The sequence below is a fragment of the Colossoma macropomum genome, unplaced genomic scaffold, assembly GCF_904425465.1.
Source record: "Colossoma macropomum unplaced genomic scaffold, Colossoma_macropomum, whole genome shotgun sequence".
NCBI classification, from domain to species: domain Eukaryota; kingdom Metazoa; phylum Chordata; class Actinopteri; order Characiformes; family Serrasalmidae; genus Colossoma; species Colossoma macropomum.
Window position 1 is genome coordinate 30980555 of NW_023494796.1, and position 17617 is coordinate 30998171.

A 17617-nucleotide genomic window follows, 5' to 3' on the forward strand; every position below is an offset into this window, starting at 1 on the left:
GGTTTTTTACAATTAAAAAAATCCTTTAATGTGAAGTTGAAATATTCAAATTTATCATGAGTTTAATTTTTACATAAAAAAAAAAACCTCATGTCATTACCAAAACACAGAGTTGTAGTCTGTGGGTGGAGCCTTATTTTAGCCATGCCCCTGCATTTTAGAGCAGGAAGCAAGGCTGTCCCACATGGCCACATAGTGAACAGTTAGATCCAATTGTTTGGAAGTAAATGTGTTCCAAGGTCTGAAAATCAGTTAAACATTAAGAAAAGTCACTACCGAAACACAGATTTTCTGCAATTAAATGAATGTTTTTGTATTAAAATTAAAAATATTATGACTTCCTGTGTGTACAACTGTTTAAAGCTTTGATTGTTAGTCATGTACTGGCTACTGTTCTTGAGTTCTGCTCAAAATTAGCTACAATTGTCTCTACCGAAACATTAGGTGAAGTCTTGTTGGTGGGGAAAAAAGAACTTTCAATAATTTGTTTTAATAAAATGAACATAATGGTTTTAGTGTAAGGTCCAAATTATTTAATAGTCCAAAATTTGTTTCTCAACTCTGACTTTGAACCAATTTGGTAGAACGATCCATATCTGTTTCTCTTTTTCCGTTCAGAATCAGAGTGCCGCGGGGAGCAGGTCCGGGACTTCTACCAGGTGCAGCGCGGCTACGCCATCTGCCAGACCACGCGCATGGTGTCATGGGTGGAATGCACCGGAGCCTGCGACACGGGCGCCTGCTGCGCCAGCCAGAGAATGAAGCGCCGGAAATACACCTTCGAGTGCAGCGACGGCACCTCCTTCAGCGAAGAAGTGGAGAAGACGATCAAATGCGGCTGCGTGGGGTGCATGTAGCATGCCCCTTCCCCCCCTGCTAACGTGTGACCCCACAACCCTACCCCGCCGCCGTCGCAGAGTCAGAGAGAAACTGGAGGGGGAGCGAGAGAGTGAGAGAGAGAGCGAGAGCGAGAGAGCCAGCGCGAGTAAGAGAGTATACAGAAATATATATTAAAAACCTATCTATATATTATGGACAACGATGTTTGTAAAATATAGGACTTTTCCTCCCTGTCCAAGGGGTGTTATGGCATCAGACAAAAAAGAACAGAACATCAAAATGCGAAAACGACAAAAAAACAAAACAACATTGTATCTGTGAAACATTGTTTGAGAAAAAATAAACAACAAAACAAAAGGGCGGCTGAGAAGAAGTTCTGAGAGGTATTGTGTTCAGAGCAGGTGTCGCACGATTCCCATTCGCAGCCTGAAATTACGACCCTTTATTTTGTCCATGCATTAGGCCTCAGATAGCCAAGACACAATGTCATCTCCGCTAACAGAGACCTGCGTGGCCCCTGGCTCAAACGCCAGGGCTCGGTAAAGTATTAGGGGAGCAGTGGACAAAGAAGCGAGGTCTTGTCTGCGCTCCCTGCAGCACAGAGACTGTCGTCTTTGGTGACGAGGTACCCTAACGGCGTCTCAGTAACGGTGATGACACATAGGGCCCCATGACGACCATCATCACTGAGCTGTAGGTGCATCCTCATGTATACTTGTAGATCTCCAGGCTTTTACCTAACCTTATCGTCCCAGCAGGTACGGCGCAAGAGATGATACTACTGGCACATTGTCTGAGCTGAAACATTCAAATAGCTTCTCGGTGAAGGCAGATGTTGGTCGTAGTGAAGATATGTATGTTACTGCAGGTTGCTGTGAGGAGCTAACTAGCTGCTGTGGGGGTATCAGGAAGAGGTGCCTGGCCCCCCCTTAGCCTTCCACCAAACGGTATTGCGAGCACAAGCTCCTGGTGCCATTAACTTGTACAGTTGCTCACAAGAGAGGGCTTACCGACATTCAGAAACTTCCACCGAGAGTTCAGTGACGTCCAGGTTTGGGCCCTTCCGTTTCTTCGTCATTGGTCCACGGCGAATGTGGAGATTTTGTTCTTATTCTTTTTTACTTCTTGTTTTTTTTTGCACTGTCATTTCTGTTACCCAGTGTAAATGGAGGGCATATTCAGAAACTAAAGCACGGCAACGGAAATGAGCGCGGGATAGAGACAATGCCGTCCGTTCATGGAGTAGTTTCATAAGTTGCATGCTTGTCGTGATGCGATGTCCACCATCACATAGGGACTGTAGTTAATGTTCTTATTGCTATTGTCCAGGGGCGTCAACCCCATAACACGGCTGATCACATCGCCTCACGTCCTCTTTTTTTTGGTTTTTCCCCGCCAGTGTTTGTCGATAAATCCCGGTAGTTCCTTTTATGACGGTGTGTTGACTAAACAGCCCTCCCCTTGGTTCGTGAATCGCCATCCATTCGTGACGTTGTTCAGAGGGCTTTTGTATAGCTGAGTGGTGTCAATGGCTCCCACACTGTACAGAAAAGCCTGTAGTGTCCTGTGGTGACCATTCTCCCAGCATGCATGGCCTTAGCGATGGGAATTAACCTGCCCCTCCTTCCCCACCTCCCCTCCGTTCCCCTTAATGTGAGCAGGAGGAATCTTGTTTCCCCCTCTCAATGCCTGCAGTATTACTTGTGCAAATTATTGCATGTTGGAAAGACTTGCAATTTGATATGTAAACGTCTCTATTATTATCATTTTGTTTTGTTTGTTTTCTAATTTCAATGCTTTTTTGCATTGCTTTCTTGTGTTTTTTTTTCTTTCCTGATGTAACCTAACTCCTTTAGTCCTCTCTTTATACAGAAAATGCCTAACAGATTCTAATATATATTTGTATTTCATTTTGGTATAGTATTTTTATATGTTAAAGAGTTAATCTGTGTTTTCTGGAAGTTACTATTGAGAAAAAAATGGCAGGATGACATTTGGTGGGCTTCCTCTGTGTTTTTTTTTGTTTGTTTTGTTTTTTTTATTTTATGTGATTTGGTTCATTTAACTCGCTCATAGCACAGTACGAGCTACCGTAGTTTGTAATTGGCCAAAAAAAACAGAAAAACGGTGGGCCTTGTTCTAATAGGAGCCAGTGTGTTGATTTTAGGGGAACATTTAATATTGTATATGTTGTCTTCCATGTGTATATTACATCTAATACATTTTGAAGTTCTGTGTTCTTTTCTCTTTTTTTTTATTTATTTTTATCTAAGCTTTTCCTGATCTAGAAGCGGCTTCAACGATAACAGTTTTTTTTAAAAGGAAAATAAAAGTTTCTTTAAAGCCAGAATTTATCGAGAGGATGTGGGCTGGCTAACACATTCCAGTTTCACAAGCCAGGGGGGGTCAAGAGGTCTAAACACATGACTGAGTGTGGAAATGACTCTCACATTTCACAGGTTTTTTTTTTTTAACTCTTGGTTTTATACATTGTATCCCCTAACCGGTGTCCTCCCTTTCAGTAAGTCCCTACTCAGAATGCATATACGGGGTTGCTGACCTTTTAACCTTTCCAAAAAAGTCCACCTCACTCTCACCGACTGACCGCCCGCCTGCCCGCCCCTCCATCATGTGAGCAAACATCCCAAACGTAGGTGCCAACGTCATAGACTTCCAAGAGAAACCTTTTTCTTATACATAGATATTCAAGGAGTCGTCCTCTTTAGTGAAGTGGTAACTATTAGCGGTATTTTGATGTATCTGTCTAATGTTCACTCTACCATCTCCAGGTGGGTGCTGAGGTGTTGTTCTCTTTTTATTTTTGCGGATCGGGTAGCGAACGACGGACAACCTGATCCTTTTTCTGCTGCTGTGGATACTAAAACGCTCATTTTATATCCCCATTCAAGCCTTGTCTACTTAGATGGAGGTGTGAACCGCTTGCCGTTCACGTCGTCCACGTTGAAGGTGTGTTGCATGGTTCCAATGCACTTCCATCCTCTGGAGAGGAGCTCCGGTCTTCTTTTCTTACGATTTCAAAGGTCTCGACTGATCCCGTCACGGACCCTCTATCTTTCTAAGCTATACTCATAAACATGTATTGTGAACAATGCAGTGTCTCTGTTGTATTGATAAAAAAGTGCTGCATAAGCTCTTACTGTTTGTTACCTTCAGATGTGCTTCTGTTGCTTTTTGTGCGTCTCCGGGATTGATGGTTATAATTGATAATTGCAGTAATTCTGAATGTAAGTAGTGCCACCGACAAAATGTTTACTGAAAACTCCACCCTTTTCATTCATTAAAATGTGTGTGCTTTTATTATGTAATACCGTGTGGGGTACTTTTATTGTTCCGCAGGCTGCATCCAAGTGCTGAAGTCTGCAGTCTAGGCCTTCAGTATCAACCTTGGGAGCTAAATAATGCAAATCTGTATTTTTTAGTTAATTTTTAGTTCAGTAGAAACATGCTTGCATTTAAACTCTGCAACTATGACAGTATTACTCTAATCTCATTGTTAAGGATAGGATTGAAACAAAAGGTGTAAATTCTTGAAATTCCCAGCAGGAAATCAACCAATCAGGAGTTGTTTTTCTTTGTGGTATCTAGGTAGATACAGCCAAGCGAGCTCTCCTAATGGTCAGGACTTCAGGAGCTGAAGAGAAGGCCTAACGAGAAGGTTAAATGAACTATCAGCCTAATTATCAAGTGACAGAGGAGTCAACCAATCACATTTTGATTTCCTAAAGGTGGGACCAATTTCATGGGGGAAAAATGTCACTCTAGGCCTTCTGGAGGTTCTAGATACATCACTGAGTGAAAACAAGCAGCAGCCTAATCAGTGAGTTGTTAGAAACTGAAAATAGCAACACCAGCCTCTCTAGCGAGTCACTGTGAAACTGCTGGTAAAATATACGCTAATATGTACTTGTAAGCTTCAAGTAAAACATTATATGTTTTAGAAACTTCAAATGTGTGTTCAAATTTACTTTTCCACCTTAAACGGTGCCTAAATGTGCCACAATGCAACTGCTTCACCGTTTAAAACCTAAAAATAAGAAGCAGACTTTAGCCTCGTCAGAAAGTGTTCACGCGAATCGCTGTTAGCTTAGCGCTAACAAGCTACTAAAATCTCTAAGGGATGCTAGCAGAAGTTAGCATCGTCGTTGAGGTGGGCTTTTCCCTCTTGTTTTGGCAGAATTTTTTTATGTTACAGCCTTAACAGTGACGGTTCTCGACTGGTTTGGTTGTACAAAATTACATAACGACAAGAAAAATGCTACATTATACTAGACTAAGTGCATGTAAGACTTGGTATGTCAGAATCCAGTTTTAGCCCACCTGATCCAGGTGCTTTAACGCTGAGGATCGACAAATACCAATCTGATCTAATCTTTGTTTTTCTTCATAATTATCCATTATTGATATCTCTTTACTGTTCATTAAACACTAGTTATTACATAGTAAGTAATTAGTAATTGAGTGCCCTGTTAACTGATGGTTTGTTTTAAGTTCATAGCTTATTTTCACTAACTTTGTAATAACTGCTGCATATTACACTGCCAATAAGTTTAACTGTTTATTAATGAAAAGAAGTAACATGAGAGTTTACTAATTCTTGTTACATTGGTCTTACTTTACTTGGATAGGCCTCAAAAGATCATCTATGGATGTTTTTAGCAATTTATTAATACACTTTCTGTTGAAAGTCAGCTGATTTTCACCAGTGTTGGGGTTAGGATTAGTACCAGGGTTAGGCTTAGAATCAGGTTTTGAAATTTGGGTTGAAGTTTAGGTTAGGGAATTTTAAGGTGAATTTAATTAAGAATTAGTACAATGTTAGTTAACCTCTTATTGACCAGGGTATACTTTGGTTTGTCCATCTGAATTCACATGACCAAATTGTAAGGCAAATTATTCAGTAACTGCATGAAATAACTAATTTTTTATTTTATTTATTTATTTTTGTAAACGTTCCCCTCAAATTAACAGAACATGTTTTATGATCACACATATTGTTATGCTTACAATTTACTGCTGAAGGCCAAAAATCTTAGACGCTCTTTGTATTATTTTATAAAAATAATGTTTACAGAGCAGATCACTGAAAAGATGCCATCTGTTAGTTTATATATATATATATATATAGTTATATATAGTTTATAGCCCAGATTTGTGGAAAAATGGGTCGACTTTCAGTAGAAAAAAAAAAATTATGATTTCAGCTTCTTTTATTATAAGGGTTTAAAATTACATTACCCATCTATTTGACTGGAAAGAAGACTGTTACAGCTCTCATACAACCCCCACCTTTAGAATGTAGCTTGTAAAATATGAAGGTTATGAAGAATATAACAAAGTGCATTTTGGAACCACTGCTGGTCTCAAGGAGTTGAAGAGGTTAAACAATTACAGGATAATCATCTAAAAGCATTAGCAGTAGGTCCAAATAAAGATACCGTCAATTAATTACCTCTTCATAAATCTACTGATTTATCGTTATTCACCGTGCAGTTTTATAACAAAGTCCTTTTCCTCACTTGCACATATTCAGCTGCGTGACTGCTCAGAGCTTTCATTACTTTATGGCATATGAACACTTCAGTTACTTAATAAACTTGATGTAAATCAGATAAACTGTTACCGTCTGCAGAATTATTGTGATAATACAACATCATAGTGATACAAAAGTACCGCACCATAACAGCCTTTTGCTGTCTTGCATTTTCCTTGCTGATAATGTAATTACCATATAATTACCATATAATTATCAGCTGAGCTAGCTAATATTCATTGTTAGTAGTCGGTTTCAGCATCGCTCCAAAAGTGTTTTGCTGCCGTCTCACAGCAACGCTGCTTGCTTATTCCTGGTACCAGCGCCTGTTTTTGCACATGCACAGACTGAGAAAGAAATCAGAGTGAGAGTTCACATGCACTGAGAAATCTGATTACTGAGCTAAAATCCAGCCTCTTTATCAGATTTCTTAATCAGATTTCTAGGCCTTACTCCGATGTAAGAAATCAAAGTATGCTGTTTACATGACCATTTGAATAATCAAATAACTGCAGAAATCCGATTATCATTGGATTATTAAGTGCGTGTGAACGCAGTCACTGTTAACATCCAGTGATTCTTCACATTTTGTTGAAAAATAAAATTTGCGAAATTGGCCTGTAGGCACACTTTTCCTGGACAAGCTCGTCCATTTTATTCTCGGATCCCACATTATATCTCATTATTAACCCATTATTGTCTTTCTTAACCATTAATAACGTCTTTCAGAGTAAAGGTATGATCACTAAATATGCTATGAACTCATGACTAAGACTCGACTAGTTACTAGTATATTAACTGCTATCTGCTATTTTTTGTGTTTTAATGAACACTTAAGTGGAATATATACAAATAAAGCCAAAGCACTGTGTTTTGTACAAAGCTACACAGTAGAGGACAAATTAATGAATCAGAAGATTTATTAACAGATAATTAATGAGACTAACACAAGTACAAGCTAGTTCTCGTCACTTTATTAGCAGTGTGACGAGCAGCTGTTAGTACACAGTTAATGAGAAGAATCGGTTTCTGGTTCAGATCCCGGACGAGCCCCCAGTTCTGTCGTGACCTGGTCTAGGGTCAGACTGTGAAAGAAGATGAGAGTGGGCTCTCTCACCAGACCTAATGCCAGACCAAACACCGGACACCACTGAAACCAGAAAATGGTTTATTTTCTTCAGAAGCTCGAACGGGGAGAGCCCACTCTCGTTTTCTGTTACGGGCTGACCCTAGACCAGGTCACAACAGAAGTGGGGGCTCGTCCAGGATCTGAACCAGAAACTGATCCGTGTCCTGTGCCCTCCTGGTTTGTTCTCCACACTTCCCATTAAAACCATATGCCCCCCAGCATTGTCCCATAGTGTTGCCTGCGGGGTTGTAACAACGTAATAACTAATATTGAACAGTTCATTAAAACCACCAATGGTTAATGAATGACTTATTAACAACGTAACAAAAATGAATTTGTGATCCACAAAATCGTGTTACAGTAATACAGGCACATAATTCAGTTAATATATGCTACTCTACCAGTTAACACTACAATAATATGCATTTTGCCCTTATTAATACATACACGCCTGATCTGATACCTTTCCAAACATGCTATTTAATCTGTGTGCCTGCAAGTCTGGAAAAGACCAGAGTGGGCAGAGTGACTGGACAAAACGGTCAGTTCTTTTTGCTTTGCCTGAATTAGGTATGCTATGCTGCCACCTTTTGGTTTAAAACAATATCACTTGTACTCACGACTTTATTGCCTTGTATATCTCGCTGATGTACAGTTATTCACAGTTGCTATGCATATCTGTGGTCAGTGTCTGACCACAGAATCACTCTTGGCTGGATATTTTTGGGTAGTGGTCTACTGGCAACCAGTGATACTGACATGTAAAAACCCCAGCTACACCACAGTGTTTGGTCCACTCACACCAGCCCCACACTCTGTCACTGTCACTGTTATGTCATGAATGTTCCAGCACCCAAATATTGTCAGGTCAGTGGTGGTTCCTGTGGTCTCAAACTGACCATGAATGAAGAGCGTAGAGTGTGGTGGACAAAGTATGCATAACAGATGGGCTACAGTCTGTAATTGTTTATCTGTATAATTGACCTGTAAGGAGGTAGAGGTCATAAAGTGACCCGTTAGTGAAAATAAAGGTATATTGGGGAGAAAAATGGTTTGCAGGTTCAACCTAAAACACAAGCAAATGTTTAAACTCTGTGATTGTACAGTACATAAAGAGCAGTCTTTTAAAGATAAACGGACACTTGCTGTTGCTATGCAGTTGTCATCACATTACAGAATGGTTTAAAGCTGCAACACAGCTATTTACACACCTGTTACAATCAGAAAAGTCAGCTGTTTACCCTGTTATACATGTGTAATTACATAAAAGAATATTTGCTGGTACAACTATCAACATATGTGCAATTACATGGGTTAAATGTGAAGTTGATACTATTGTGTATTAACATAAGCTGTACTGCTATAATCCATCGAACAGCGATTATATCACAAGTAGTATTGTTCCATGCATTATTAATGTGTAACTACACAGTTATTAGAGATCATGTAAATTGGGACTGTGCAACCTTTATATAATTAAGAAGATTCTTGTGTTGGATTATAGCAGGATTAATAGTCTGTAATTAAGACTCGTGTCCTTCCTGTCCAAGAAACATTTACCTTAGCTCTCATGTTTAACCCCAAAGTTTTATTACACACTTCTATAACCTAAGAATAACTCAGTTAGTTTACATTGAAGTCTCTGTTGTTACTGAATAATAAGCTTTAGTATGTTATAAAACTGGACTGTTAAGGGTTAACGTCTAATCTGAACTCATTTTAATCAAAGTTAGGAGTTTGGTAATCACTTAATAATTACTCTTCAAAATTAGTGGACTGTGCTGTTATTATTAAGAACTATTCGACTGTTATTGGAAGACCAGTAGTTATAAGAAATAGAATTAGCCAAGACAACAATAATCATGCAGATTAAAATTATTAAGATAATTTAGTTGGACACTTAAAACTCTATACGGTCCAGTAAAAAGTTAAAATATATTTCTGTTTGAAACTTTTTTGTAATTTCATACCAAAATGTGTCTACATGTGTTTCTCTGTTATCGATGTTGATCTCTTTTTTTTTTTAGCTTATTTAGATTTAAAAAAAAAAATTGTATTTCTTTTCACTGTTGCTTTACTGATGGCCTTAAAACTGTATGGGAGTTAAGCAAAGCAACAAAATGCAAATACCAATACCTCAGTAGCTGGCAATAATGACATAAAACCTCAAAGTAGTGCATGTCTTCAAAATATTTAGTTATACAACAACAACAATATTTAGGTGTACATACAACAGAATGTACTCACTTATATTGGTAAGCATTAATATAAAATCAATTTAAATTCAATAAAATCGTCCAGGTTTGATTTTTAATTATTCAGCCAGACATCAGTGTTTGTATATAAAAAAAAAGGGAGAGAAGTTTTGGGTCCTTGTAAGCTGAATTAATGTACTGTAACAGTGCATATTTCACCATTAATTAGACTGCTGTTGTATATATTCTTTATGTGTAACTACACGGTTTTTATAGACTCAGTAAACAGTATGACTGCAACCCCAACAATGACCACAAGGGGGACCCACAGTCAAATCTGTCAATAATGACTGAAGAAAGTCTCTGCCAGACTTGCAGCTGGTTCAAAGCTACACATTTAAAAAAAAAAAGCTGGTTCTTCATGGGTTCTTCAGTAAAGAAAATGGTTCTCCATGAGCACTCAAAGAAATCATGTGCATGACTAAAGGGTTCTTTGCATCATTAAAGGGTTCTTCATAATGATGGAGAACGTGCTGTGTATGGTTTTTTTATAGAACATTTTTAGAAAGTGTTCTATATAGCACCATGCTATGAACTTGGCATCATAACAATAGCAGAACCCTTTTCTATGCTATATAGAACTCTTTTCTAAACAGTTCTCTATAGAACCACGTGCAACACATTTTCCATCAATCTGAAGAACAAATTCACAATGCTGAGTGCTCCTACTTTGTGTTCCTGGTCCTATTTAGAACCATTTTCTTTGCTAAAGAACCCTTGAAGAACTTTACTTTTTAAGTGTATGCAATAAATTTGTATTATTTCATTTAAACAGTACAGTCTTAAAAGATGGTTCCTCAAGGATTCTCTGGTAAAGGGAATGGTTCTGTTTAGAACCATGAGTTCTATAAAGAACCATTTCATGCTTAAATGGTTCTTTTTATGGTGAAATGGTTCTTCAGATTAATGGAGAAGGTGTAGTACAATGGAACCTTTTTGATGATGGTTCTATCAGGGTTCTTCAGTCGTTATGATGTCAAGCTTAGCTAGTAACAAAATAAGAACCTTTTTTGGCACTGCATAGAAACCTTTCTCAAAAATGTTCTGTAGAGAACCATCAACACATTCTCCATGAATCTGAAGAACCCCTTTTGGCATGCAAAAATGCTTTAATCATGCAAAGGGTTCTTTGAATGTTCATGGTTCTATTTAGAAGCATTTTCTTTATTAAAGAACCCTTGAGGAGACATATTTTTAAAGAGTGTATGCACTACATATATAATATTTCCTTTGAACAACACAGTCTTTAAAAAGATGTTTCTCCAAGGCTTCTGTCTTCAGAACCACGAGTTCTATAGACAGTGTTATGCTCAAATGCTTCTTTGCCAGGTAAAATGGTTCTTCAGATTGATGGAGAATGTGCAGTATAATGGAACTTTTCTGATAATGGTTCTATAAGGGTTTTTCAATCATTATAATGTTAAGCTTAGCTTGTAACACAAAAGAACAACACTTTTTGGTGCTGTATAGAACCATGTACGCCACATTCTCCATCAATCTCAAGGACTATTTCACCATGCAAAGAAACATTCAAGCATGAAATGGTTCTATGTAGATGTCACAGTTTATTTCCTTTACTAAAGAACTTTTAAAGAACCATCTTTTTTAAGAGCGCACAGCAAAATAAAAGTAATAGCTCTAGACTTTTAAATGACTCCACCAAACAATTTGGGAAGACCAGGAAATCTAGACTGGAAGCTGTTAAACCAGACCCCACTGGTCATCAACCACTGGTCAGGGCCCACTGGTGGGCCCAAAGTTTTATTACACACTTTTATATCCTAAGAATAGCTCAGCCAGTTTGCACTGAAGTCCCTGTAGTTGCTAAATAATTAGCCTTAGTATCTAATCATCCTAGGATTTTGAGGGGTTAAGACAAGTCTCGGTCTCGAAAGGGGCCTGATTTGTTTGGGTCTCGGTCTGGCCTTGTCAACTGTCTTGCCAAAGCTGCAAAGACCACAGGTCAACAGACATTCAATCTACTGACCCACAACCTAAAATTAGAACGTTGTTTACTCCGGGAGTTTCTCGAGGTGGCACGTGAGCACTCAAGGGTTCAAGAGAAAATAAAGGGTCCAAGTTAGGAGCAGCTGAATTTAAATACAAGCAGGTTCACCTACTGGTTCATCTGTGTGCAGAGACTGTCAACAAGCATGGAGTTCACAAGGCGATACCTGCCCATGGAATGGGAGGAGAGGTGGAGAAGAGAGAAAGAACGAAGAAAGAAGGTGATGGAGGAAGGAGGGGAGAAGTTTGAGGAGGAGAATAGGAGGTTGAAGTGGATCAAGGCTTACAATGACAGCAGAATGGGGATGAAAGAAAAGAAAGAGATGGAGAACATGAGGAATGGGAGAACGAAAGGGGACGAAGAGATGCTTGGGCGGAATGAGCAACAGGAAACACAGACATACAACAGAGATACATACCCAACTGAGGTCTTCCAAGCCCTGGAGGAACTGAGGCAGTGGTTCGTCCTCACCGACCTGACCCTGGGTGTTGAGAACGGGCTCAGCTTCCAGGCTCACTCTCTGGTCCTGGCTGCAGTGAGCACCGTCATCCAGAAGATGCTCCAAGAAAGAAATGAAGAGATGAAGTTTCTACGTTTTGGTCCAGAGGTGTCTGGGTTGGGACTGTCTGCAGTGCTGGAGTTTGCCTACACTGGAACCATCGCAGGTCTGAACAGAGAATCTTTGGCTCAGATTCAGACGGCCGCTCTCTGTCTGGGGGTCCCCAGGGTTCTGGAGCTCTGCAAAGATGAGGAGGAGAAGAAGAAGAGAGAGAGTGATGGAAGCAAGAAGGTGGAAAAGATAAAGAAGATCTCTGCTGAAGAACAGATGGAGGCCAGTCTACGGTCCATCAGACAGCTCTGGGAGGAGGGAGTTGGCTGTGATGTGGAGCTGGAGGCTGAAGGAAAAGTGTACCATGGTAAGGAGATATAAAATGCCACAAAAGAATGAAGGAATTCCACCAATTATGCAAAGAATTTTCCACCAACGGCATTATTAAATAGTTAATTCGTAAAAAAAATCAGTCAGTGGTAAGTGGTATGAAATGCTCCATTCTAGAGAATCAGAATTGTTCACAGTGGAGGTGATAGGAACCAGACATCCACCTCTAAAAGCTCCCTCACAGAAAGTTATTACATGAAATAGTTCTAAATTCACTGCCTGATGTCTGAGACATTGTTTGAGACAATATTTTGGCCTAAAACATATATTTTTATGTATGTTTACAGCGAGGAGGTACATATAGGATGTTGTAGGGCAAAATAGTTCCTAATAATATGTATTTTTTCAGATTCATGACTTTTATCAACATCACATATAAAAACTCGTGTAGGTTCACTGGTGGTATTGGATAGTAAATAAAATCTCTATATTTGTAGTCATGGCGACCCCTGGTTTCAATCACCACCACTGTAAAGAAAAGATATTTAAAATAATCAGTGTAACTATACACACTTCTTCAAAGGTTCTTCAGTACCATGAACACTCAAAGAACCTCTGGCATCATGAAAAGATTCTTCAGATTAATGCATTTCCTGTCCACTTCCAGTGCATAAGGTCCTCCTGGCTGCGAGCAGCGACTACTTCCGTGCCATGTTCAGCAGTGGCATGAGGGAGAGCCAGCAGGCCTCAGTCACCCTGCTTTTGATAGGGGCTCGTGAGTTGGAAGCCCTTCTTCACTGTAGCTACAGAGGGGATGTGGTTCTCAACTGGGACTGCATTTTTGAGCTCACTTGCAGCGCACTTCAGTTCCAGTTCCAACCTGCACTCTCGCTCTGCCTCAACTTCCTGGAGCAGCACATCGATGTCCACAGCTGCCTGGACGTAGTTGCTTTTGCCGAAGCTTACATGATAAGCGACTTGCTCGAGATAGCCGAAGACTTTGTCCTTGTACACTTCCAGGAGGTTGCGGCCACTCCCAAGTTCCAGGACCTGCCAGCTGAGAAGCTGCTGGACTTCCTAAGACGAGACAGCTTGTGCGCTCCATCTGAGCTGGCCGTCTTCAGGGCTGTGGTGACGTGGATCGAGGCCGAGCCGGACGAGAGGTTGCCTCAAGCGCATGACCTGATGGCAGGAGTGCGCTTCCCGCTTATGACCTTCCGCGAGTTCCGCGAGGTCCGAGCCATCAACCTGCAGATGGAATGCAATAGTGACAGTGATGTAGAGCTGTATGAGTCGGCGCTGACAGAGTTCGGATTTGGAGGGTCCTGTTCCAAGGTGCGGGATCGTGTACGCCACCCCAAAGATGCCCTTGTTCTCGTTGGCGGTGACCAGCTAGACAATGGCCTGCGGCTCCCAAGCAGGCAGCTGTGGTTCGCAAACTCCATGCGCAGTGGCGTAGGGCTGGTGAAGGAGATTGAGTGGAGGATTCTGGGGGAAATACCAGAGCAAGCCAGGTTCAGGCATGGAGTGAGCGTCCTCAATGGGAAGCTCTACGTGGCAGGAGGCTGCCACTACTATGCCAAAGCGGACACAATGAAATCTGCTTACAGGTATATATTTACAACTTTTTATTGTCGTATAAAGCTTTTTATAAACTCTAACCCTTTGTTTGGAATTACTGGTGCCTGTGGTCATCTTAAAGAGGCCTGCATAACTAAGTCACTGAGATGTAAACAGTCATCTGAGGTGGTCCACTGTATAGAAACCTAGTTATGTCAGAGTTATTAGTATCCATTAAATGCTCCATAAATCTAGCTCCTATCTCCACTGTGAGCAGATTTTTGCACCACATTTTGCACTCACCACATATCCAGTGTACACCACATGCTTTGTGCAAGTAGCCACTAGTCTCCAAGTTTGACTTTGCTCCTTAAAGTCACTTTCAAAGACTTTATGTTGAATTTCATTCAATTTAATTACACTTTTATCCATATTTGCATTATTCACATATCTCTGACGCAGGTATGATCCTTTAAAAAACTCTTGGGAGAGACTGCCGGACATGCAGGAGAAGAGGAGTAACTTTATAATGGTGGTGAGAGGAGACAGCCTATACGCTATTGGAGGAGACCGAGACATCAACACCAATCTGGACAGCGTGGAAAAGTACTCACCAGACACAGACACCTGGAGGTAAGGGACAAAGTCTAAGCTGTATTAACTGATTAGAGCTTTCATTTATCTACTGTAAACCTTTTAAACCACCATGGCCACATTGATTCTTTCTATTGTGATCATTTTTGGCCAACCCAACATGAAGTGTCTTAGTAAGCTCTTGGGCCACCAGAGCAGCTTCAGTGCACCTCAGCATAGATGCGACATATCTCTGGAACTGTTCTGGAGAGATGGAACACCACTCTTCTCAAATGGCATTTTGTTGATGGTGGGAATCTCAAAGATGTTTAGCTGGGTTAAGATCTGGTAAATGCGAAAGCCATAGCTTATGATTTACATCATTTTTCTGCTCCATTCATTGAACCCATGTGCTCTGTAAATGGGGGCATTCTGAAAGAGACCGCTTCCATCAAGAGGAGGATAAAGATAACCAGTCAGAATAATTTCTTATTGGTTTACAGTGACTGTTTACTCTAAGGAGACAAGTCGACCCAAACAATGCCAGCAAAATGCCCTTCCAGCTTAACACAGTCATCAAAAGTATATTTTGAACTCTGACTTTCCACCAATTCAGTAGAATTATCCATGTCTGCATATAATAATAATGTTCTGTCAGTTTCTTGCTTCAGAATTTTTCTCAAAATGATGTGTGAAAGCATTATATGGTTTTAGTATATTTGATTTATGATCATAAAAGGCTGCATAGGCCAGTTTGCAGTATGAAATTTGTATGATGCTAATCGTTACCTACAAGCTTTTATTCATCATTAGTGTTTTTGGAGACAGAATACTTCTTGATCGATATTTGGCTGCTGCCTTTTAGCTTCACGCACCCACTGGATCAGCCCCTGAGTGGCCACGCAGCTGTCGTCTGGGACGGTGAGATTTTCATCTCGGGAGGTTTTAACTGCAAGTACCAGTGCCTGGTCTCCATGTTGCTCTACCACCCAGAACAAGGCACCACTTACCTGGCTGACATGGCCCACGACCGGGCCCTGCACTGCATGGAGAACCTGGCCAACCGGTTCTATGTGGCTGGAGGGGTGTGCAACCTGCGGAAGTTCTACACCGACCAGCTGCTCTGTGAAAGCTATGATCCTATAACTGACTCCTGGACCATGTTTACTCCTCTGCCCCTCTCCCATGTGGGAGCAGCCTCTGCCGTCCTGGAGGAGAAGGTGTACATTCTGGGTGGTTACTGCCAGGAAGATTACAGTGAGGCCAGGCTGGTGCATCGCTATGACCCCGTCACTCAACGATGGGAGAACATGGGCAAGCTGGCAGGCCCTGTCACAGATATACGGGCCTGCTTGCTCCGCTTGCCTGCATGTTTGAGAAAGTGAGAGGGGCAGAAAGCTCTGTTGAAAATGCTGTTAAGGTAACGCTTAAGTTAAGATACTTCTGGTACAATCGCAGATTAAAGTAACTGAAAGTTACAAAAAGCTCAAACAGATTTTTCAAATTTTCTGCATAATTCAGTAATTTGGTATGAAATAGTTTGCTGTAGAGAAACTTAGGGACTCAGATTTCTTTACAGTGGTGGTGATAGGAACCAGGGGTCACAACATCTTCAACACAAATAAAGACATTTTACAAGTGTCTTCTGAGCGCTAATATCTAATATTGATGGTAAAATAGTGGAAATCTATAAAAAAATGTTTTTCTGCCTTAGAACACCCTGCATTTCAGGCCAAAAGCTTCTCAAAACTATCGTAAAACAATGTCTGAGACGTCATGCAGAACCATTTCATGTAAAAACTTTCTGTGAGGGAGATTTTAGAGCCCTGAAACTCCTCAGACGTCCAGTTTCTATCACTACCACTGTAAAGAGGTTCTCTAGACCCAAGCATTTCACTCTGAATGACTTACATCTTCACTGTCTAATATGCAGAGGTGCTGAAAAATCAGTGGAATTTAAGGCACTGTGAGACGCACATTATCTTGATATTTATTATTTTTTTACATGTTTACATACATCAATTGAGTTCTCTTTGAATGTGCTTTCAATCATTCGATTCATCCCCTCGGGGAAGGGGTCCCACGCTACAAAATGTTCCTCCACACATTTTGTGCATTTACATATTTCCACCAGAGAGGTCTCCAAATCCCCAAAACGTACATAGTGCAGCTTGGAGCACATGGAGCACCCTCACTGTGGATCCCTCTTGAAGGGAAAAAAGTTCAAATATGCTTCCTCTTTACCTCAAAATCAGGAACAGTGGGAAAACTGAATGACAAAAAAACAGCAGGGTGTTGTAGTTGTTAAACTGAGATGATATTTCATGTTTTTTCTTTTCGGATAACAACACATTTGATTTTGTTTGCTTTGTGTTATATGCTTTTGTTCAATGTTTCTATGCTGCTAAGAAACCAGTCTGAATAAGTCAGTCTAAACTCCATTTTAAAGTTTCTCTTATTATACTTTTATTATGTTGAATGGTGATCTAATAAAATGGAAACATTAATATGCCATCATTAAAAAGATCTATTATAATACCACCAGAATGTCTATGAGAATCTTACAGTAAATTCAGACAGTTGCTATAGTTTATTACACTATAGTACTGATGCAATAATATGGGTATTACAGATCACTGTATGGCAGTGATAGAGAATATCATCAGCAGTATATCAAGTTATTTAACAATGGCTCTTTTATGTGAAACCATTTTTAAGTGCACCCATATAAAATTAATTTTAGTTTTTTTTTTGCTTCCAAAAGTCTAAGAATGTCAGGTGGTGCAGCCATCCAACCAGATATGTTGATTAAGTAAACTAC

The 17617-nt window shown here is 40.2% G+C and overlaps 2 protein-coding genes across 4 annotated transcripts in view; both read left to right on the top strand.

Annotated features, from left to right (window-relative positions):
- slit1a (slit homolog 1a (Drosophila)) overlaps positions 1-3112 on the top strand; it is a 147355-nt gene extending 144243 nt beyond the window's left edge. For all 3 annotated transcript variants that reach the window (XM_036583308.1, XM_036583309.1, XM_036583310.1), the window contains one exon: positions 619-3112. In XM_036583308.1, the coding sequence (XP_036439201.1) occupies positions 619-857 (239 nt within the window). In that variant the 3' untranslated portion in view covers positions 858-3112. The remainder of the gene's footprint in view (positions 1-618) is intronic.
- An 8786-nt stretch (positions 3113-11898) lies between these two features.
- Positions 11899-17355, top strand: si:ch211-63p21.8 (kelch-like protein 33). Its single transcript, XM_036583517.1, has 4 exons — positions 11899-12700; positions 13331-14273; positions 14686-14856; positions 15662-17355. Exons 1-4 carry the CDS (start codon positions 11929-11931, stop codon positions 16179-16181), a joined length of 2406 nt encoding a protein of 801 aa, XP_036439410.1. The 5' UTR covers positions 11899-11928; the 3' UTR covers positions 16182-17355.
- The last annotated feature ends 262 nt before the right edge of the window (positions 17356-17617 follow it).